General features: G+C 45.1%; 2 protein-coding genes across 2 annotated transcripts in view; one reads left to right on the top strand and one right to left on the bottom strand.

Moving 5' to 3' along the window:
* The first annotated feature begins 305 nt into the window (after positions 1-305).
* Positions 306-3,503, top strand: RPL8 (ribosomal protein L8). Its single transcript, XM_007668230.4, has 6 exons — positions 306-383; positions 899-1,042; positions 1,768-1,909; positions 2,388-2,606; positions 3,017-3,132; positions 3,298-3,503. Exons 2-6 carry the CDS (start codon positions 905-907, stop codon positions 3,454-3,456), a joined length of 774 nt encoding a protein of 257 aa, XP_007666420.2. The 5' UTR covers positions 306-383; positions 899-904; the 3' UTR covers positions 3,457-3,503.
* Positions 3,504-4,130: 627 nt separating this feature from the next.
* CEP78 (centrosomal protein 78) overlaps positions 4,131-23,401 on the bottom strand; it is a 44,243-nt gene continuing 24,972 nt past the window's right edge. Inside the window, exons 10-16 of the mRNA XM_001511372.5 lie at positions 22,880-23,015; positions 20,843-20,888; positions 18,604-18,735; positions 11,620-11,697; positions 9,016-9,182; positions 6,415-6,586; positions 4,131-4,729 (exon numbers count right to left, since the gene is read on the bottom strand). Of these exons, the coding sequence (XP_001511422.2) occupies positions 4,211-4,729; positions 6,415-6,586; positions 9,016-9,182; positions 11,620-11,697; positions 18,604-18,735; positions 20,843-20,888; positions 22,880-23,015 (1,250 nt within the window). The 3' untranslated portion in view covers positions 4,131-4,210. The remainder of the gene's footprint in view (positions 4,730-6,414; positions 6,587-9,015; positions 9,183-11,619; positions 11,698-18,603; positions 18,736-20,842; positions 20,889-22,879; positions 23,016-23,401) is intronic.

The raw sequence follows: 23,401 nt of genomic DNA, 5'->3' as shown, positions 1-23,401 counted from the left end.
TAAAACGGGGATAAACTGTGAACCTCACGTGGGACGACCTGATGACCCTCTATCTCCCCCCAGCGCTTAGAACGGTGCTCGGCACATAGTGAGCGCTTAACAAATGCCAACATTATTATTATTGTGAATCGACTAATCATTTAATCACTTCGCTGATGAAAGTGAAGTTCCCTCTTTAAAGCGCGGGAGCCGGAGAAGAAAAGACCAGGCGATCAACGAACCCGAAGCTCCCGAACTCCACCTTCCGGGGCCCGCTGAAGCGGGTGGAGCCAACCGGCCCCGCTAGCCCAACCCCTTCCTCTCGAGAGCTGCCGGCCCTGCCCCGGAAGATATAGCGCGGCGCCAACGACCCGCCTTCCTCTTTTCGCTCCGCCTCGGCCGAGGTAAGGTCTGGTCGGCCCCGCGGCGGCCTAGCTCTATCCGTCTTTCATCGGGGGCTTCTCGGGGCCATCCGACCCCGCGCGGCGCCTCGACCTGTTGGGCCGGCCCCTCGCTCTTCGAGGGCTTCGTGTTCGCCGGCTTCTGGCTGGCAGGAGGGAGGAGGTAGCGACTCCGGCCTCCCCCGGCCTTCCTCACTTCCAACATGGTTCCATTTAGCGCGGGCCCTCGCGCAGAGGGGGGCCTCTGGCCAAAATCGGCGGCTAATACGTGCCTGGGCTGGTGGGGCGGGGGGGGTTTGTGTGTGTGGAGAGAAGGAAAAGGGAGCGGCGCAGTAGGAGCGGGGTGTGCGTGTCTGCTGCGCGCGCGCTCGGTCGAGAGGAAAAAGCGGCGGTGAAGAACGATCGGGGACCCCCCCGCCCCCCGAGGTCCCACCTTTCCCGGCCGGGGAGAGGGGGGATCGCCCCCCCCGGCCTCCTCTCGGTCGGAGCCTGACGCCCAGGCCCTCTTCCCTCCGTAGGATACAATGGGTCGTGTCATCAGGGGTCAGAGGAAAGGTGCCGGCTCTGTGTTCAGAGCCCACGTGAAACACAGGAAGGGGGCGGCCAAGCTGAGAGCCGTGGACTTTGCCGAGAGGCATGGCTACATCAAGGGAATCGTTAAGGCAAGTAGGGCGGACGCGCGTGGGCCTCGCCTGCCGCCGCTTTCGGGCCGGGCAACTTGCGCCACGCGAATAGCCCCCCCGCCCCCGCCTCCCTTTTCTCGACACCGTGAAGTCCTCGTCCGCGGGATGGACCGATTCCGTTGTATCGTACCGTCCCGAGCGCTTGGTACGGTGCCGTTAATCGCACCCCTGGCCTTCTGGCCGGTCACGCGCCCACTACCCTCGACCACCTCCAGCATGCTTCTCCCACCCCTCCTTTTGAAATCGACCTCCTCACTTCACTTTACCGAATCCTTTGCCCCTCTCATTCGTCTCCCCCTGCCACCTTCAACTGCGTTCTCTCCGGTTGCAGTTTCTCCTCCTATCAGACATGGTGGTGATAATGGTATTTGTTAAGCCTGATGGGCATTAAAAACCGTGCCCGGGTAGAATCTCCCCCCCAAAAAAACCCCTCCCCTGACTCCCCAGCAACCCCTACCATTCCCCTCCAAACTCCTTGGGTGAGTTGTTAACGCGACTCAACCTACCGGTAACTTACCGTGTTTCCCCCCGCTTAGATTGGAAGCTCCTTGAAGGCAGGGAACGAGTCTAACTCTGTTTTACTCACCCGAGGGCTTAGTTCAGTACTGTATGCACGGCAGTAAATACCGTCCACCCGAAACACGGTCCAGTAATGTAGAGTTGCTCGATGGATTCGTGATCGAGAATTTTGACTTGTCCTTCAGGACATAATCCACGACCCTGGCCGCGGGGCTCCTCTCGCAAAAGTGGCTTTCCGGGACCCGTACCGGTTTAAGAAGAGGACCGAATTATTCATCGCCGCCGAGGGGATACACACAGGCCAGTTCGTGTACTGTGGTAAAAAAGGTACGTTCTGAAAAATGGGCGGTCACCCGGGTGCCATCACCTCCCCCTCAGCCATCCCTCCTTCCGCTCGACCTTCATAAGTGCTTCTGTGGTTTTTCATTGACGGCTATCTTCACGTTAACCATCGTCAGTTTAATCTTGTTTCTGGGAGAGTACCTGAGCTTTCTACCCTCAAATAATTATGAATTACACGTGTGGCGGGGTGGGTGTGTGGCCTACACAACTGGGTGTTGTGGCTACATGTAGTTATAATGATGATGGTGTTTATTAAGCACTTATGTGCCAAGCACTGTTATAAGCTCTGGGGTAGATACAAGGTACTGAGGTTGTCCCACTTTGGGGTCTATTGGGACCACAGGACTAGGCCCAAGATCTACAGTTGTGGCTTTGTGCCGGCTGCACCTTTGGCTTTGGGACTTGTTATCGCATCCTGAACACTATTTCACCAACTTGTGTTCAACTTTTTTTTTTTTTTTAGCTCAGCTCAACATCGGCAATGTCCTCCCTGTCGGCACCATGCCAGAAGGGACCATTGTGTGCTGCCTGGAAGAGAAGCCTGGCGACCGTGGCAAGCTGGCTCGTGCTTCTGGAAATTATGCCACAGTGATTTCCCACAACCCTGAAACGAAGAAGACTAGAGTCAAGCTGCCCTCTGGATCCAAGAAAGTTATCTCCTCTGCAAACAGAGCTGTTGTTGGTAAGGGAGGCCTCTGAAGATGCTGTATGATTGGGTTGTATATCTTCATTTCTCTTGGGAGACAGCATTACCCAGTCCCTCAAAGCACCACACATTGGTAAATATTGGATTGGTGATGGTGCTGGTAATGAATGGTATTTCTTAAAATTCAAAACTAACCTGTGATTCTAACTTTGGTGTAGTTGCTTTGCCCAACTTTGGGTTAGGTACCTCTTTCCTCCTCCTTGAGAAGTGAAGCGGCACATTCTAATCACATGACCTGATTTTTGTTGCGAATAAGTGGCCGAGACACAAGTGCCCTATTGTGGAACCTGTGCCATTAGGCTGCCTTTCCCTATGAAGATTTTCTTGTTAACAGGACAATTTTTAAAAGCCCCTCTTCGAACACATTTTCCTTCTTATTTCTATAGGTGTTGTTGCTGGTGGAGGCCGTATAGACAAGCCTATCCTCAAGGCAGGCCGTGCTTATCACAAATACAAGGCAAAGAGGAACTGCTGGCCTCGTGTCCGTGGTGTGGCTATGAACGTAAGTGCTATTCAAGGGCTGGCCGGCTTAGGTGGGGAGGTAGTCACATTTAGGCACTTAGCATGTACAAAGCACTGTACTAAGCGCTTGGGAGAGCGTACAACAGCAGACCCATTCCCTGCCCTCAACGAGCTCCTTCTAATGACCGCTCTCTGATTCCCACAGCCCGTAGAACATCCCTTCGGTGGCGGTAACCACCAGCACATCGGGAAACCTTCAACGATCCGGAGAGATGCTCCGGCTGGTCGCAAGGTTGGTCTCATTGCTGCCCGCCGTACTGGACGGCTGCGGGGGACGAAGACGGTGCAGGAGAAAGAGAACTAATGTCTTGAATCATGTTGTGATTCTGACAATAAAGACGTATTCCTATACTTCACTTGTCTCATTTTTCAGAGGCTGAAGAGCTGTGTTTAAGGGGGTGAGAAGGCTGTAGTAGACTGACTTGGCCTCCTAAACTCCTGGATCATGATTGAAATTAATCTTATTGGGACAACATACTAAAGTGCTAGGGTATATAGATATAAGGTCAGGCAAGAAAGACCCTGTCCCTGTGTTCCTTGGGAACAGAACAAGTGAGGAAACTAGACATGTAAGTTGTCCAAGGTCATACAGCAGGCAGGTGGAATCCAGGTCCTCTGCCTTCCAGACTTACACTATTCCACACTGCTCAGATTTCTTCCTTAAACCAGTGATGGACTTACCCATTTGGCCCACAAAGAGTTCACAGTGTGAAGGAAAACTGGCAAGCAGCTGTTTTAAACTCACTGTCAAATTGTTTCCTTTAAGTATACCTCTAGATGACTCCCTCTTTTTAGCAGCATCTTTTTGAGCTGAAGGCCTGTTACTTGATCATGTATTTATCCCAGCTTTCCTTTAATGTCAGGCCCATAGCTACTCAGGTTTATAGAACAATCCTTAGCTCAATACAGAGTGCAATGTTGACTCTGCTTTTGGTCACATTCTTCCAGAGAAATTCAGGTGATTCAAGTATTCAAGTATTAGAAATTCAAGTATTAGAAATTTTATTAAAATTCGCAGGCAAGTTAAAATGACATACAGGCACAGCATGATCCTGATTTTAGATACATTTTTTCATTTCCACATCAGAGACAGGAGAATAAATCTGGGAATGCTTTGGCATTCTATGATGGCTTTTATCATCCTTGGATAGGCCAGCCCCAGTGTCTCTCCAATCAGGAATTTTTTTTTTGGAAGTTTGATTTTTTACTTTTTCACTAGACAAGGAACTACAGGCCCTGCTTATGGTAGACACAGAGGAGGAACGGTGACTATTAGCGTATTGTTTCTGAGAGGAATGTTTTCTGGTGTATTCCCTGAGCCCAGAGCTTTTCTCTGAGGATGAAGTTCTGCTTCCTTTGGACATTGTCTCTTCATTTCTCTGGCTTTCAATTTCAGCAGCCACTAATGACAACATTCCATCTTCATGCTCTTTAGAAGTACCTGGCAGTTCCTGCTGTTGCTGGTCAAGGGCAATGATTCCCTCAGTTTCAATGAAAACAGATTTGGCCTCCAGGGCAGAAACAGTTAATGGGAAAGAGTCAAAGGGCCATGCAGTTCTGGGCTCTCCAGATGGTTCCTGAAGTGCAAGAGTAGAGGTATGAGCAATGGAGACCTAACAACCTTTTCAAAAAAGCGGGGCCGTTTTTTACATTTCAACTTGTCAATTGTGTTTGAGAGCTTACTGTGTGCAGGGCACTCTACTAAGCACAATTGGTACACGTTCCCTGCCCCCTCAGTCCAGAGGAGACAATATCAGTATGTCCCACCCAAACAACATGAATTATGGATATGTATGTGCGGCTGAGGGTGGGGTGAATAGAAGGTGCTAATCCAATGCAAGGGTGATAAAAACAACTTACCTTGAATTTTTATTAATAAAATAACTGGTGGGTCCAAAGATGAATAACTTCAGATGCCCGTGGGACTTTGAGAGAAAATGTCCCGTAAAAATACCAAGTTCGGCACCTCGAGAGACCCAGATGCACTCATTCCCAGTTTTTCCTACCTACTTTCCTTCCCTTTGGGTTAAAGGTGGACAGGGAATGTTTATTGTTGATTTGTACTCTCCCCAGCACTCATTACAGTGCTCTGCACACAGTAAGTGCTCAGTAAATGCAACTGACTGGCAGTAGAGGGCAGGGGGGACCCTGATTGATTTTTTTTTTTTCTCCCCCAATGTGACTTATAAGCAGGTAGTCTGTAGAGCACAGAGTTAATCCTTAAGGACTCTACATTAACACAGCAAGGATGCTGGCTAGTTAGCAAAAAAACCTGCCATTGCACAGGTAATTTCTGGCCTGGGGAGCACTAGGAAGGACAAAGAGAGTTGTCTTAGGGGAGCTTTGGGGAAGAGCAGCAGGGAGGGCAGGGAAATTCACAGCAATAGGGAGCTGACCAGAAGCGGGGCTTAAGAGAGGGGCAGCCTGGGCAGAGACTGGGTTGGGGCCAGGGGGAAGCCACAGCTGGATTTCTATGTGATCCTCTGAGCTCCCTTGGGTCGACTCTCCAGGTAACTTGCCCTCTACCACCCAACTGCAGTTCCCACTACCACCTCTCTTCATTCGCCAGAGTCCTTAGATATTGTAGCTCTAGGATTCACATAACATTTAAACCTGAAGATGCACAGAACACACTTGCGAGCAAAACTTCACATCTTACGCTAGTTGTGTTCTCGGAAAGCAACGTAATCTTTAAATCCCTGGGTTCCCTTGGAAATATAGAGCGATTCTTGTCACTCAGAACTCACCTCCCTATTTTCCACATAATCCAAATAAACCCTGCCTTCTCTGCAACCCCCCTTCCACACAGAGTTCAGGGTCACAGGGGAGCTAAGGGTAATTTGGGCTTCAGGTTAGCTTTAGAGGGCGGAGGACTCAACTCGGATTTCAGTCGATGAATTAGAAAGGAGGAGCAGAGCCACAAACTAAAATCAGTCACCTCCAACCCAGAGTTCAAGTCCCCTGCAGCCTCTCCGAGAGTGAGGCATAGGACTCGGACTGAATCTAAGGTAGGAGATATTCTAAAATTACCCTGCCTCTCACTGATAACATGCCACTGGGGAGCCAGTGGCAAACCACGTCTGGATGGCATGAAACTAGTGCATCTCCATCTGGAGCTTCGCTTGAAACTCACACCTTGCAGGGATATTTCATGGGGATAAATACTGGAATGGATGTAGATGAACAGATTCTACACTAGAACTGTGGGACACTGAGGCAGAAGGGATGGGGCTGGATCGGTCACTCATATTCGTCCACTCACTTGGAGATCCCTCATCCTCGCTGGGATATTTGGCATTGGCTCAGATCTTTCTTCTCGGAATACCCTCTCTTCCGCTGTAGAAGGTTTGCTAACGGCAGAGTTCATCTGGGTACGGCCTAGCAAGCTGAAATCTGACTGACCTATTCCAGACATTGCTACCAGCTGCCCAAGCCTGGGAGAGAGGGAAGAAGAAAGACACTATATTAATTATAAATAAAAATCAACTTAGAGGAATTTATATGGAGAGTTAAAGCATCAGTTGAGGCGAATCCACATCAGTACATTAAAAATAGAATACTCCTCCAGTTCCATTCTTCTAACATTCCACAATGTTTTCATTTGTTTTCGCAAGGTGGCAAACTGTGGGGGTCCTTCAAGGCTCAGTTCTGGTTCCTTTTCTATTCTCCATCTATATCCACTCCCACTTGTGAACTCATTCGCTCCCATGGCTTTATTGACCGTCTCTATGTGGATGATTCCCAAATCTCCATCTCCAGCCCCGATCTCTCTCCTCCTCTGTAGTCTCACATTTCCTCCTGCCTTCAGGACATCTCTCTTTGGATGTCCTGCTGACCCCTCAAACTAAACATGTCCAAAACTGAACTCCTCATCTTTCCACCCAAACCCCGTTTCCCATCACTGTAGACAATACCACTAACCTCCCTCGCAAGCCTGTAACCTTGGCATTATCCCAACTCATCTCTCTCACTCAACTCGCATAATCATTCATTCACACCAGCCACCTCGCTGACCTTCCTGCCTCCAGCTTCTCACCTCCAGTCCATACTTCATTTTGTTGCCCATATCTCTTTGCTAAAAAAAAAAAAAAAAAACAACACTGGGCTCACGTCTCTCCTTTCCTCAAAAACCCCCAATGGCTGCCCAGTACCATTCACCTTTGCTGCAAACTAACTTCTCACCACTGCCTTAAGGCACACAACAAGCTCTCCCTCTCCTGCCTGACTTCACTCCTCTCCCACTCCAATCCAGCTCGCACACTTTGCTTCTCTAACACCAACTCTGTGACGTTGCTTGAGGCCACATTCTGTAACACAGGGTCTGTCAAGAACATAACCTCCACATTATAGGAGAACTGAGCATGTTCTTTGCCAGACCAGCACAAACCAGTGCTTTATTCACTTTTCATTCTAGCCTTGCAATTCAGTTGGGAGGAGAGGAAAAAAAAACACATCTAAATGTCCATGGGCCTTAATGGTTTGTCATTTGGAAAGAAGAATTTCCCTCCTGTGAGTTCAGCTAAGATCTTCCAGGACCCTCCCACTATCAAACACTTCCGGTTTGTGGAATTCCTTGTCCGTTCTGGTCTGGGGAGCTCGATCTACTTCCCTTCAGGCCTATCTTTTTAAATAGCCTTTTCTGTGTTCAACGAGTTAAACCAAAACACAAACTAACATATAAAACAAACTGCCTTTCCTTCTGTCAGGTTAGAACAGACCTTGGCACATAGTAAGTGTTTAATAAGTACTGTAATTATTAATTATGATTATCTTAAGACACAAAAACTCCTGGTCTTAGCTGATCCTTTCACTGACTCTGGGCATCATTTTATTCTTTCCCTAGAAGAAAATAAATGGAAATGACTAGTGACCGTGTGTTTTGTGTGAAAATGGAACGCTCCTGCAGAAACGCTCTGGGCATGTCACTCCCTTTCTTAAAAACCTCCAGTGGTTGCCTATCAACCTCCACACGAAACAAAAACTTCTCACTCTAGGCTACAAGGCTCTCCATCACCTTACCCTCTCCTACCTCTCCTCCCTTCTCTCTTTCTACTGCCCACCCTATAGGCTCCGCTCCTCTGCCACCCACTTCCTCACCGTCCCCCGTTCTCGCCTATCCCGCTGTCGACCCCCGGGCCACGTCCTCCTGCTGTCCCAGAATGCCCTCCCTCCTCACCTCCGCCAAACTAATTCTCTTCCCCTCTTCAAAGCCCTACTGAGAGCTCACCTCCTTCAAGAGGCCTTCCTAGACTGAGCTTCCCCTTTTCCCTCTGCTCCCTCTGCTGCCCCTCTACCCATCCCTTCATCTCCCCTCAGCTAAGCCCCCTTTTCCCCCCCTTTCCCTCTGCTCCTCCCCCTCTCCCTTCCCCTCCCCTCAGCACTGTGCTTGTCCACTCATTTGTATATGTTTTTATTACCCTCTTTATTTTGTTAATGAGATGTACATCCCCTTGTTTCTATTTATTGCTATTGCTTTTGTCTGTCTCCCCCGATTAGATTGTAAGCCCGTCAATGGGCAGGGACTGTCTCTATCTGTTGCCGATTTGTACATTCCAAGCACTTAGTACAGCGCTCTGCACATAGTAAGCGCTCAATAAGTACTATTGATTGAATGAATGAATGAAATGTTCCCTCGTCCTACAAAGAGAAACAAAAACATTTGCCACTTTTCCTTTTATTTTCAAAATATTCTTCTATGATAGCTCGTCGGAGAAAGATGATTGTTATCTGCGAGTGCAGAGGGAGAAACTGCATCTGTTTGTTTGCCATTAAGTAGCGAGCCCTTGTTAGTGATGCAGAACTCCCTGTCCTCCCTACTGTTAGGAAGGGTTGAAAGAAACGCAGAGAAAGGACATTAACCTACCCGGCATCTCTAAGTAGATCCAGAAAAGCATGAAACTTTTGAAAAGAGGTCTCAATGCTGCTCAAAAAACTTTCATCTTCCAAAATCATGCTTGTTGTTGACTGTGCACGAAGAGCCTCAGAGAGAGAGTCATTTATTTTTCTGATCTTGGCATTTTCTATTTCCAGCTAGGAAAAAGAGGATTTGTGAAAAGAAATAGTGGTTTTCAAACTCCCTTAGACGGTGAGCCCCATGTGGGCCGGGGACTGTGTCTGACCTGATTATCTTGTACCTACCTCAGGGCTTAGTACAGTGCTTGCCACATAGTAAGCATTTAAATACCACTATTAACCTTATTATTCAAAAGACGAAGTTTGTAAGTCACTTTAAAAATGCCTCTCCCATCAAAGTAGAGCCCACAGATGAACGGATTCTACACTAGAATCCTACTGTGTCCGACCTGATTGATTTGTTCTTCCCCAGTGCTTAGAACTGTGCTGGACACAAAGTGCTTAACAGATATAATAATAATAATAAAATAATAATGATAGTTTCAGTGAAACCTTTAGCAGTCAGGATGTGGGTTAAATATCGATCTAACCATCTTCCATAAACATTTATTAAAAACAAAACCCATTGGTCCACTGTAGTCTGCTCAGCAGCACCCAGAAAGCAGGCAGCTCGCATTGCAAAGTTCAGAAAATGCTTCTGCAACAGTCATGTGGACTCACTAAAGTCTTATTTCACAGTTTGAGAATTGGGTGATTGATTCACACTAACATTCTATGTCAATTCAAAAATGAAATGAGCAGTCAACACAGAGAAACAAAGCCAGACTAATACTGAAGGTCAAGGGTCAATCTCAGGCCCAGTGGCATTCGAAGGCTCCTTCCCTACTCTAAATGTGGTTGATTTACCTGGATAGAAAAAGCCGAAAAACAATGACTAGTTTAAAATAATTTTAGATCTTCTCCAGGTACATGACATATAAGAAGCATTATCTGACCACTCTATAGGAGCAAACCCAAAATACTCATGCAGAGTAGTCTGCATTCAAAATATCCCACATATCAGCTAGAGTTTGGTATGGAAAGAGCTGGTTGGATCTGGGAGTTGGGGAGGCCCAAGTTCTAACTCCAGCTCCACCACTGGCCTGTTGTGTGACCTTGGCTAAGTCTTGTCACCTTTCTGAATCTCAGTTTCCGCATCTTGTAAAACAGGGAAAAGGAACCTGCTCTCCCTACTTCACAGGGATGGGGAGGAGATACTGAAATATCGTGAAAGCATGTTGTAAAACGGAAGAATGCTACAGAACTTTAAGGTATTATTAACATTACTACAGGATTCAGACCACTCCTGTTTTTTGTACCTGGACTGCGCCCAATCTCACGGCCTCCCCAGCCCGGCCAGTTCCAGAACCTAATTTATTCATCTGAGAAATGTCACGGCCTAGTGGATAGAGCATGGACCTGGGAGTCGGAGAACCTGGCTTCTAATTCAGACTCTGCCACTTTCATTCAATTGTATTCATTGAGCGCTTACTATGTGCAGAGCACTGTACTAAGTGCTTGGAATGTACAATTTGGCAACAGATAGAGACAATCCCTGCCCAATAACAGGCTCACAGTCTAAATGACTGCTTGTCTGCTGTGTGACCTTGGGGAAGTCACTTCACTTCTCTGGACCTCAGTTTTCTCATCTGTAAAATGGGGATTCGATATCAGTTCTCCCTCCATCTTAGACTTGGAGCCCCAATGGGACAGGGACTATGTCTAGTCTGCTTATATTGTATCTATTTCCTCTAGACTGTACTGTAAGCTCGTTGTGGGCAGGGAATGTGCCTGTTTATTGTTGTATTGTCCTTTCCCAAGCGCTTAGCACAGTGCTCTGCACACAGTAAGCACTCAATAAATATGATTGAATGAATGAATGAATGAATGAATAACAGAGTGCCTGGCACATAGTAAGGGCTTAACAAATATCATCATTATTACTTGCTGAAGACTGCACAGTTGCTGTCCTTCAGGCCTGAAGACTAAAGCTCACCAAATGCTTTCACTCAGGCATCAAACTGGAATTAGAAAACTCAGATGCCCAGAAAACCGTGGAGACCAATTTCTGCCTTATCCCTTGTCCTGTCCACTCTCAAGGAGTGTTCTGATTTCCCTGCGTCAACTCCCTGTGCTCCGGCTGAAAGGCAACAAACCCGACTGCTCCCAGTGACCCTGGACCTCCGACTGGGCCTGGCTAGAGGTCTACCCGGCTTCTGTACCCTTTAGCCACCCGCCCCCTCAGCCCTCCAGCACTTATGTACACACCCACAATTTATTAATTTCTATTAATGTCTCTCTCCCCCTCTAGACTGGAAGCTCTCGTGGGCAGGGGACGGGTCTGCTAACTCGGTATTGGATTCTCCCAAGCTCTTAGCCCAGTGCTCTGCACATGGTAAGTGCTCAACAAATACCACTGACTGAGTGATGGATTAAGGTAGCTTGGACGGGAGGATGAAGGAGCGTGTACTTAAAAAAATGCCAACTCCCAGATTAACGGTGAAAACACAATTAAAGCTCTGCACATAATAAGCGCTCAATAAATAGTCACTGATTAAAGCAAATTTATTTCTACCTCAATTAGTCGGATGTCAGACTTGAGTCGCATCGTCCTTTCATCCTTTAATCTTTTCAGGCATTCTTCCAAGTGTTCCTAAGAGAAAGTGGAAAATGCAGTGTATTATTCTCTAACCCACACCCTGAAGTGAAAAAGAAAAAAAGACATTGAAATATCAAAGAAAAGGTACAAATGAATGGCAAATTTTTGCTTATGGCAGTCAGACTCTTATGCATAACCTAATTAGCGAACTCAGTGTTTTAGAAAGTGTGTCATTTGCATGTCTGAGTAAGACTTCTCTCCGACTCTATAGAGAAGATGGAGTGGGTGGTAACTATCATTACTATCTACTTCCAGAAAACCAGGGTTTCTTTTTTTTTCCCCTCCAGGTACAATACACTAATTCCTATTTGTGCAGTTTAAAATGTTCATGACATATTCCAATGTGTAAAAAATACCACTTACCCACTGGACAGCCTTGCCATTCCAACCCTGAGGATGAAAGCACAAAAAACTGAACTTTCCTACTCGAGCTTCAATACTGAAGCTTGGATAGAAAGCAGCTACCTCTACCCCTACCTCTAGACTGTAGCTTGTTGTGGACAGGGAACATGTCTACCAACTCTTATATTGAACTCTCCCAACAGCTTAGTACAGCTCGCAAAGTACTCGATAAGTATGACTGATCGACTGACTACTGATTCGCCGCGTGAGCCACTTATTAAACTGCTAGCTCACTGTGGGCAGGGAACGTGTTTTCCATCTCTGTTATACCTGACTCTCCCAAGCGCTTAGTACGGTGCTCCGCACCCAGTGAACGCTCAATAAATACAATTGCTTGATTAGCTCACTGGCAAAGAACCAAACCAAAACCACGCTCCGCTCCTCTGCCGCCCACCTCCTCACCGTCCCTCGGTCTCGCCTATCCCGCCATCGACCCCTGGGCCACGTCCTCCGACAGTCCTGGAACGCCCTCCCTCCTCACCTCCGTCAATCTAATTCTCTTCCCCTCTTCAAATCCCTACTTAAAGCTCACCTCCTCCAAGAGGCCTTCCCAGACTGAGCTCCTCCCTTTTTCCCTCTGCTCCTTCTACCCTCCCCCTTCACCTCTCCACAGCTAAACCCTCTTCTCCCTCCTTTTCCTTTCCTCCCCCTCTCGCGTCCCACCCCCTCAGCACTGTACTTGTCCGCTCAACTGTATATATCTTCAACACCCTATTTATTTTGTTTAATGAGATGTACATCACCCTGATTCTATTTATTTGCCATTGTTTTTATGAGATGTTCTTCCCTTGACTCTATTTATTGCCATTGTTCTTGTCTGCCTGTCTCCCCCAATCAGACTGTAAGCCCGTCGAAGGGCAGGGACTGTATCTGTTGCCGATTTGTACATTCCAAGCGCTTAGTACAGTGCTCTGCACATAGTAAGCGCTCAATAAATACTATTGAATGAATGAATGAATGAAAACCAGACAAAATGGGAATCAACGACTGTCCAAAAGCAATCCCAAGAACCAGAGACCATTATTCCTCAGATACATACACACCAATCATTCCCACTGAAACAGAGTCGTCTCAATATCCGACAGAAACCAACCAAAGATTTATTTTTATTCAAATGGTACTTGAAAGTCAGTTTATGATAAAAAAACCACACGAAATCGCTGACAGTCGTCAAGACTCTTGGCAGGCTAACGCCAGCATCTTTTTAGAAAATCCAGGGAAAAACTAACTTGGGGCCAGGTGTAGTTCTTCACTGTGACAACCCCAAGGCCCAAAACCACTGAGTTTGCCACTGAGCTTTATTACAGCAAACCAAGCCTGGGGGAGGAGAATCTGTTACAATCTGTCCCTCTTTACCAAATATTTTTATTAACATGTCATTGTGGCTTTCAAAAAGCTTTGTGAAACATCTGCTATTCTGGTTTATAACTCAGAATTGAATTTTCATTATTTTATTCATCAGTGTAGCCTCTAGAGAGGACGATTTGCATCGTTTTGCATCCAACTTATTTCAATTCATGTGTTTAACATCTACATGTTGGCTTAGTTACCCATCAAACAAAAATACCCAAGATTTAGAGAGGATGGGATGTGGTTTAAACCTAATAATAATAATAATAATGATGGTATTTTTTTTAAGTGCTTACTATGTGCAAAGCACTGTTCTAATGGCATTGGCTGAGCTGAAATCACTTAGAGGTTAGTGGCCTAGAAGTTAGCTAGTTAGCCAGGAATGGTAGAAAACCCTCATATTCTTTCCTTCTGTTGCCAAATCCTGTTTGTTTTTCCTTCACTTCATCTCCAGGATCCAATTCTGCCACAGTCAATTTAAGATGATTTACTGGATCTGGGTAATGAATTATCAACATTTCCACTCTTATTGTGTTCCAAAGTACATGTCCAGCCTATTGGCATCTGGAAGGCTTGGTCGTTTTCTTTCCCCGGAGGATCGTTCTTCTCCCCAATCCGAAGAGTCTGGCTTTTCCTTGAGTAACATTACTGGCACCCCGAGATGCATTTTTGCTTATCTTTTGTGTCGTGTCATCATTACTTTCACTCCAAGATAAAAAATTAGTCTCAATTGAGCAAGACTGTCTTGTGTACTAGTAGGAAAAGCCCGGGACTGGAAGTCAGGAGACCCAGATTCTAGTCCCAGCTCTTGCCGCGGCAAGCTGTGTGACCTTGGCCGATTCACTTAACCTCTCTGGGAGAGGGACGGTGTCTGCTCTCAGAACCATCTACCCAGCACGTAGCAAATCATACGCACTTCCTAAATGCCATACAGATGTCATTATGTGTCAAACCTGAGATTCAAAAAACTTTTGAAACTGCAACCGGATTTTTACTTAAATTAAAACCTGGTAACTATCACGCCAACTACAGCGCCGTTTGCAGCCCCACAGGACACACACAACTGCCGCTCTGCCACTAGTCTGCTGTGTGACCTTGGGCAAGTCACTTCACTTCTCTGGGCCTCAGTTTCCTCCTCTGTAAAATGGGGATTAAGACCATGAGCCCCACGTGGGACAGGGACTGTGTCCAACCTGACTACCCTGTATTGACCCCAGCGCTTCGAAGAGTGCCTGGCACAGAGTAAGTGCTTAACAAACACCATGAAAAAGAAAAAAATGAGAGAGGAGTAACTCGCTGGTACCCGACCCCGCCGCCCCATGAGACATCTTCATTATCGTCCTCCCTCCTCCTCCTGCCAGCAGCTGCCTTGGCTCCTCCCCTTTTGTCCCTTCCCTCCCCCAAAAGCTCTGTGTGTGGGGGCAACACCCCCCACCCCCCGCCAATGGCTGCCCCTCGACCGAGCACCCCAGACAGCCAGGCCCAGAAACCCTAACTTCCACCCTGCTACTGGATCGCTTCCATCCTAAGAAGGGCAGTGGCCCAGGCCGGCTTTGTGACAATGAACACGGCATCCAGCTTTGAGAAGGGCAGTGGTCATTCTGAGACTGGCTTGCGTGGCATCCTCAGGAAACCGCTTTACCTCTTTTCTTGTCTTATGCCGTCGAGTGGTCTCCGACCGATTAGCTACGCCATGGACACATCTCTCCCAGAACTTCCACCTCCGTCTACAATCGTTCCGGTACTGCCTAAGGTTTGGTCTTCCCCCCTTCTCTGCACTCTGCCCATTTACTGAGCGTTTACTGTGTGCAGAGCACTGTACTAAGTGCTTGACCCATCAATCAATGGTATTTATTGAGTGCTTACTACGTGCAGAGCACTGTACTAAGCCCTTGGGAGAGCCCAATCCAACAGAATTTGCAGACACGTTCCCTGCCCATAAGGAGCTTAGAGTCAAGAGGGGATGTCTCTACATGTAGGTATGTGACTCGTTCGTTCATTCATTCAAACGTATTTACTGAGTGCTTACTGTGTGTGCAGAGCACTGTTCTGAGCACTGGGGAGAGTGCTATACGACAATAAGCAGATATATTCCCTGCCCACAATGAGCTTACAGTCTAGAGTCAAACACTGTAGGTGTGTGCATAAGGAGTAGAGAGTGAATGGGCAGGAAGGGAGACGTTATGATGACTGTCAAGATAATATCTTCAATTTTATTATAAACAGTTCTCTATCTACATCCATAAGGTAGTTTTTTTAATCTCTCTGTTTTCTCAAGTCAGTGACTTGATCCTTATTATTAACCAAAAAGGAATTAAAGGAAGTGAAAACCTCTTTGGCTGCCCTAGAGCATTATAGCATTGCAAGTTCAAATCACCACAAAATTGAATTTTTCAGACTAACCTTCAATCTGTGATTTCCTGCCAATTTTAGTAGTTTGAGGCATTATCCTTTTCCCTATTTCCCCTGGTTGCTTCACATCATGATAATGTGTACTCTCAGCCAATTTTTCAATCTAGCAGTAATGTTCAAAATTTGTACAACGTTGCCTCGTATTGTTATTGAAAGGCAATGTTTTTAAATTTCCTGCATTTTAAAAAAATCCATTTCCTGTAGATTGATGGAAAAAGCAAACAAGTGGGTCTGGTATGAAATGTTCTTGAAAGATCAATAAGCACTTAATAAATGCCATAATTATTATTATTATTATTACCGCCACCAGGGCCATCTGTTCCAAATCTGCACTGGGTAAAACTAGCCCACGCAGTGTTCAGAAAATTCCATATTTATAATGCTTGTTCCCTCTATCCCTTCCTCTGCAAAGAGCAGATATTTCTAGATTTGCCAAGATAGAAAAATCTTGCATACACAATATCTTTCTGGAGATGACCTAATAGGAATTAATTAGGATCGGCAGTATAGTCCCAAAATGAAATAGGCAACTCACTGAAAATAAAACATTAATCCCTTAAAAGTCAATTCAATTCTGGAATTGATAAGTTTAGTTACTTCCTATGTTAGGAATTCAAAAAAATGTTTACATATCTATTTGTTTATATAATATCTATAATAATAATGATGATGATGATGATACTTGAGTACTAAGTGCTGGGGTAAATACGAGATAATCAGTTCCCACATGGGGGTCATCGTCCAAGTAGGAGGGAGAACAGGTACTGAATCCCCATTTTGTAGATGAGGGAACTGAGGCACAGAAAAGTTAAGTGACTGGCCCAAGGTCACACAACAGAAGAGTGACACAGTGGAGATTAGAACCTAGGTCCTCTGACTCCCAGGGCCATGCTCTTTCCCTTAGGCCACTCTGCTTTTCTTCATTTCATTTATTTACTAAAAGGCACTTTCTAACTATTTTGCATCTATCAATAGGACTCAATTCCTTCACAAAATTGAGAAGTGTACTTTTTGATTTTTCCACCTCCTCACCCTCACAGTCTCAATAAGCAGAAATAAAAATCAGAGATGATAATGCTTCGTAAAGTTCAGATCATTCAAAATTAAGCTTAAAATGCAAAACTGTGACACTTAATACTGACCTACCCATTAAGAATATTATGAGGCTTATGTCATCGATTGTAAAGCACTTTAAATCAATCAATCAATATTAACTGCAGATCAAGTCGTTTTATTATTACAATTATAAATGTGAAAACAAATAGAGTCATGTGTGAATACACACACATACACACACAAAGAGAGTTGCAAGAGATGATTTTGTTGCTTTTGGCAATCAGTCTGTCAGATGTAAAATTACCTAGAAAAACAAGAGCAATCTGTCAAAGCTTCCTGAACCTATAGGAAAGAGCTAGAACATAGAGGAAGAGCTTAAAACTAGAGAAGCAGTGTGGCTTAGTGGAAAGAGCGCGGGCTTGGGAGTCAGAGGATGCGGGTTCTAATCCCAGCTCTGCCACTTGTCTGCTGTGTGACCTTGGGCAAGCCACTTAACTTTTCTATGCCTCAGTTACCTCATCTGTAAAATGGGTATTAAGACCGTGAGCCCCACGTGGGACAACCTGATTACCTTGTATCTACCCCAGCGCTTAGAACAGTGCTTGGCACATAGGAAGCACTTAACAAATACCATCATCATTATTATTATTATTACTAAGTAGAGTACCGCAGCTCCTTTGCAAGCCTGATTGAAAATTTCTCTACACTGCTGAACTATGACAATGATTATTAACTAGCTATTACAGACTTCCAGAGTGTCTTTTTCAAAAGAAGGAACTAAAGAGATTGGCATTCATTTTTAGAAAGCCCCAAAAAGATTTTGTATATATCTTCTGGGAAAATCAGGGACAGATTACTCCCTTTCAAGCACAGTTATAAAACTGGTTCTTCTTTGGATCGTAATTTTTGCATTTGAAACAAGGAATTAAAATGGGAACGGAGTTAGAAAAGTGAGCTTTTCAACAATCACTGCAAAAAGGGGCGTTCCCTCTCAGACTGAAATTAAACATATTGATTGTTATCAAAATAAACCGCAGCAGTAGTCGCCCTCCAGAGCAGTTTCCTTTACCATTTTCACTCACAAGGACAACGCTGGGGGCTTGTGGTACACTAGTGGTCTTGTGTTTTAAGTTTATTTCGCTTAATCTTTTTGTGATATCTTTCATTTGGCGATGTGGGGAAAAAAAAAGAAAGCAGAACAAAGTGTATAAAACTTCCTGTAAAGTAATGATTTTCTTGTAATAAAACCAAGAGCTAAATATCAGAAGATAACCAACCCCGCCTCAGGACATGGCAAGGAGGACACCTTGTGGCCTGCTCTGGATCATCTTTTTCACAGTACAAATGGACCTATTGATCTTGCTTTAGGGAGACAGTTGGTCAATCGTATTTATCGAACGCTTACTTTGTGCCCAGCACTGTAGTAAGTGCTTGGGAGAGGACAGTACAACAATAAACAGACACATTCCCTTACCACAACGAGCTTACAGGCCACCCAGCTTTCCCCACTGCTTGCTGGGATGGCTAGGCCCCCTGCTTTCAGATATCAGCACTGCCAGGCGGGGGATCAAACATCCAAGCATTCAAACTGGTCCACCAGTTCAGATAATTGCCTGCTCAAAAACAGAACCCACCAGTACCTTCCTAATTCAAAATGCAAAGAGTATGGGATTTTCATACCTCTAAGAGTTTGCATTTTTGCAAAGCGTCTTCCTCAAGCATTTCAGGCTCGCTATCAGAAGCCTCCTCTGTGCCCTCTGTTTCCGAAGAGGAAGCCTTCTCCATAGTCACTTTCAAAGGGAAACCGGCTTGCTTCAAAACAAAGAAGCGAGAATCGGTAAGCAGAGACAGAAACCAGTTGTCAATCAACAAAATATATATTTCAGATCATTTCCAAATTAAAAATGTCTCTCAAGTAACTTCCAAGATCTGGAGTTGGGGCATTCTTTGATCTTATTCCTTGTTTCACATACTGACAAACTGTGAGTGAAAAACACAGAACACAGAGAAGCAGCATGGTTTAGTGGGTACAGCATGAGCCTGGATTCTAATTCCGACTCTGTTGCTTTTCTGCTGTTTGAACTTGGGCAAGTCACTTCACTTCTCTGGGCCTGAGTTATCTCTCTGGGTAAAATGGGGATTAACACTTTGAGCCCCCCTGTGGGACATGGTCTGTGTCCAACCTGATTAGCTTGTATCCACTCCAGCATTTAATACAGCACCTGGCACATAGTAAGCGCTTAACAAATGCCATTAAACCCCCTCCCCACCAAAACAACAAAACAGCAGGTTCCTTTTTTTAAAATTGTATCTGTTAAGTGCTTACTATATGCCAGGCCCTGAACTAAGCCCTGGGGAAGACACAAGAAAATCGGGTTGGACACAGAGTCCCTGTCCCCAATAGGGCTCACTGTCATAATTCCTATTTTAGGGGTGAGGGAACTGAGGCCCAGAGAAGTGAAGTGATTTGCCCAAGGTCACTCAGCAGACAAGTGGTGGAGCTGGGATTAGAACCCAGGTCCTCTGACTCCCAGGCCCGTGCTCTTCCCACTAAGTCATGCTGCTTCTTGTTTGGTCCTCACTGACTAAAAAATATCAATGATACTTATTGAGCGCCTGTGTGTAGAACACTGCTCTAAGCGCTTGCAAGAGTACAATACAACAGAGTTGGAAGACACATTTCCCTGCCCACAAGGAGCTTAAAGCCTAGAGGGAGAAATAAACTGCATATAAGGGAAAAAGTGGAATGTAGACATTTGTGCTGGGATATTGAGCTCTTTCTTCTCCAGAAGATGTACTTCCCACCTTTTAATAATAATAATAATAATAATGAATAATAATAATGGCATCTGTTAAGCACTTACTATGTGCAAAGCACTGTTCTAAGCTCTGGGAGGGATACAAGGTGATCAAGTTGTCCCATGCTGTGGGGCTCACAGTCTTAATCCCCATTTTCCAAATGAGGTAACTGAGGCACAGAGAAGTGAAGTGACTTGCCCAAAGTCACAGCTGACAAGCGGCGGAGCTGGGATTAGAACCCATAACCTCTGACTCCCAAGTCTGTGCTCTTTCCACTGAGTCACGTTGCTTCTCCAGACTTCGCTTACAAGTCCTGCTCCTATTGGCACTAACCAGTGTTTGGTTGTTTTTTTTAAAATAACTGTTGACTACTAGCGTGACTTAGTGGAAAAAGCCCAGGCTCTGGAGTCAAAGGACTTGGGTTCTAATCCCGGCTCCACCACTTGTCTGCTGTGTGACCTTGGGCAAACCACTTAATTTCTCTTTGCCTCAGTTACCTCATCTGTAAAATGAGGATTAAGACTGTGCGCCCCACGTGGGACCTGATTACCTTGTATCCACACCAGCGCTTCAAACGGTGCTTGGCACACAGTAAGCGCTTAAATACCATCATCATCATCATCATTATTATTCAGCCTTGGACCAACTAGGTCTTTTTCTGCTGAACGTGTTAGGCTCCTCTGCTATCCTGAATAATTGAGAGAAAAACACTGATCTCTACAGATAGGGGGAAGGAAATGGAAAACGCAGAGCAAGAGACATTTAAAATATCAACTATGATTAATGCAAAATGCAGTTTTTCCAAAATCATGGAAAGGAACAACCACAACCACCACCCCCTCACCCATCCCTTCCCCTGCCCCACCACCAAAAAAAAAAAAAAAAAACCAGAAGCAAAACACAACTCCCACCTAAACCTCATCCTCAAGGGATGGCAGGATTAACTACAGTAGAACAAATTAAATTCAAGCATCATGTTCTATTGCTACAGGAATCTTGCTCCTTATTTTTTTCAGGCACCTGCAGAGAATGAATGCCCATTTGTGAGGCTATACTTAAAAAAAAAAAAAAGAGGGAAAAAATAACAGGTCCACAAGTAATACAATATGACCAACATTACCTGGATTTGAAGTGGTACGTCTTGGGGCTTGATCACTGGGAAGCCCCTAAGGAAGTGCAATTAAATTCCATTAAATTGGAACCAAAATTATTTTCCATCATTTAAAATTGTACTTTGAACTCCTGTGACTAAGATTTGTGATGACTTTTTTTCTAAATGGACAAAGGGCATAACTTTAACAATTTATCGGTCCTAACCACTATTTAGTTGCTCCTAAAAACTAGCTGCTCTGACAAATTTCACGCTTTGTCTGACATGCTGAATAGGACAAAATAGATTTTTTTTTTTAATTCAATGTCCTCAGCCAAAAAAACCCAAAAAAAAAAAACCAGAATTAGGGCACATCAAAGGAACAAAAATCACTATCACATCTTTCATTTTGGCACAAAATGGATGTTTTGACCCTATCCTCTAGTATCCTGAAAAGGATTCAGAACACACATAATTCCTTTCACTCCTCGAATTTCAGGCCCCATGAGCCTCTGTGCCATATTCCTACCCCTAGCGCCGTCTCCAGAGTTTCAGTATTTCACCATATTGTCGGTATTACATGTGGGCTCCTCAACTGGTTACTGATGAAATGACACCAGAGTAAAAGGTGCTACCTGTTTATAGAGATGGCCTCATCGATTCGTTATGCACAGTTCCCGCAAATGCGTCTCTTGGACATTCTGACCCTACTAGTGATTAGGTGGAAGAATGACACTAAGCAAGGGGTACAGTAACATGGTAATCAATCAATCAATCAATCACTAAAGCAGCCGCCCCTAACAGTAGGTGTTCTGTAAGGCTCAGTTCTGGGTCCTCTATATCCTTCTCAGAGAACTCATCTGCTCCTATGGACTCGGCTACCATCAACTAACCAATCGACAATATTCGCTTAGCGTTGACCTCGTACCACATCTCAGGACTACTCCCAAATCTCCCTCTCTCACACCAATCTCACACCAGATGGCGGGACGGGTTCACAATCCTACAAATCCTGGAATCGAGTCAACCGCCTAACGCCAAAGTTATGCCCGTCACAGCGCAACTGCACTTGATGGGACACATGAGGAGAATGTCCAACAACAGGATACCCAAACAGCCGCCATATGGCAAACTGGAATTCAACAAGCAAGGAGGCCGGGAGAAACAATCCAAGGGCAGAGGGAAGCCAAGCCCAGCCGGGGTCATCGACACACTGCAGTTTGGAAACGAGTGGCTACGTTGGAACGGAAGCTCCGTAAGGATAATTAAACGAGGAGGTAAAAGAAAAATCAGCACCAGGCTCTTCAAGCAACAGACCTGCCAGAACAACAAGGGTCAGCCTTCGTGTGTACACTGTGAATCTCACACTGGCCTTTTCAGGCAGACAGACACGTACTTGGAGTGCAAAGGAGAGCACAGTGAATACGTATTATTTTTATTATTATGGCATTTGTGAAGCGCTTACTGTGTGTCAGACACCGTTCTAAGCCCTGGGTTAGTTACAAGTTAATCAGATCTGACATGATCACGGCCCACACGGGGCTCATAGTCTAAGCAGAAGAAAGGACAGGTATTTAATCCTCATTTTACATATATGTTAAACTAATATATCTCCAGACAACTTCTTATTCTGATCATGCCATTTGTCATTATTTTTATGTCTGTCTCCCCCATTAGAATGTAAGCCCCTCGTAGGCAGGGAATAGGTCTCATACAAGCACTTTAGCAGGGTGCTCAATAAATACCACCACTATTACTCCTTCGGATTGCCAAACTTTGGGAATGAGGCTCTGGGAATTACAGGAAGAGTATCCTCTACTCCAAGTCTAAAGATCTTAAATCCGTATTTTCACAGATTTTTTCTTGGGATGAAAAAAATCCAACCACGTGAGCCATGGGGACCCATCACCAAAATACAGTTTTCAATTTCAGAATGTCTGAGGAGGAAAAATATGAAAATCCCACCTCTAATTGGTAATTACATAACAATTCAGATGGACTCCGATCCTCCATGTTCTTTTATACTTGGAGGTAGATGCGGGGGAGGAAGGGAGAGGAATACCCCACCTGCACCTCTTGGCACGTGCCGCAGTTCGCCAAGGCATGAAACCGTATGCCCCTGGTCGTAATGGCTCTGCAGCATAACATTCTTTACCAGACGTATGCTTTCTTCCGCTACTTGGAGGCTTCTTTGCAGCTAATCCTAGATATACAAGGGAGAGAAGGAAGGAATTGAAATGTAACTTGGCTCTATATAGAGACAAATTACTTGCTTTTCTTTGTAATTATTAATTGTGCACTTTGCATACGGCAATGCCATGTCTCAGGATATAGTCATATTTGAGATTTAAGAAATTTTTTCAGCCCTTTGCAAAAATTTCCGTAGACCGGTCCATAATTATAGTTTAATGTAATTACTCTCCTAAAGCAAATAGTTTTTAAGCACTCACTTACGAGAGCATGGACAATTAAAATGAAAACTACATCCTGTAAGCTTTAAGAAACTGTGTGCTTCTAGGTAATTTTTTTAATGAAAGAAAATAAGAGGAAAATAAAATTGGGTTGTGTGCACATGTGTGAAGAGAGCTA

This window comes from Ornithorhynchus anatinus, chromosome X5 (genome assembly GCF_004115215.2).
Source record: "Ornithorhynchus anatinus isolate Pmale09 chromosome X5, mOrnAna1.pri.v4, whole genome shotgun sequence".
Taxonomy (NCBI): Eukaryota; Metazoa; Chordata; class Mammalia; order Monotremata; family Ornithorhynchidae; genus Ornithorhynchus; species Ornithorhynchus anatinus.
Note: the sequence above shows the minus strand (reverse complement) of the source record. Positions and strands in the feature narration are given on the sequence as shown.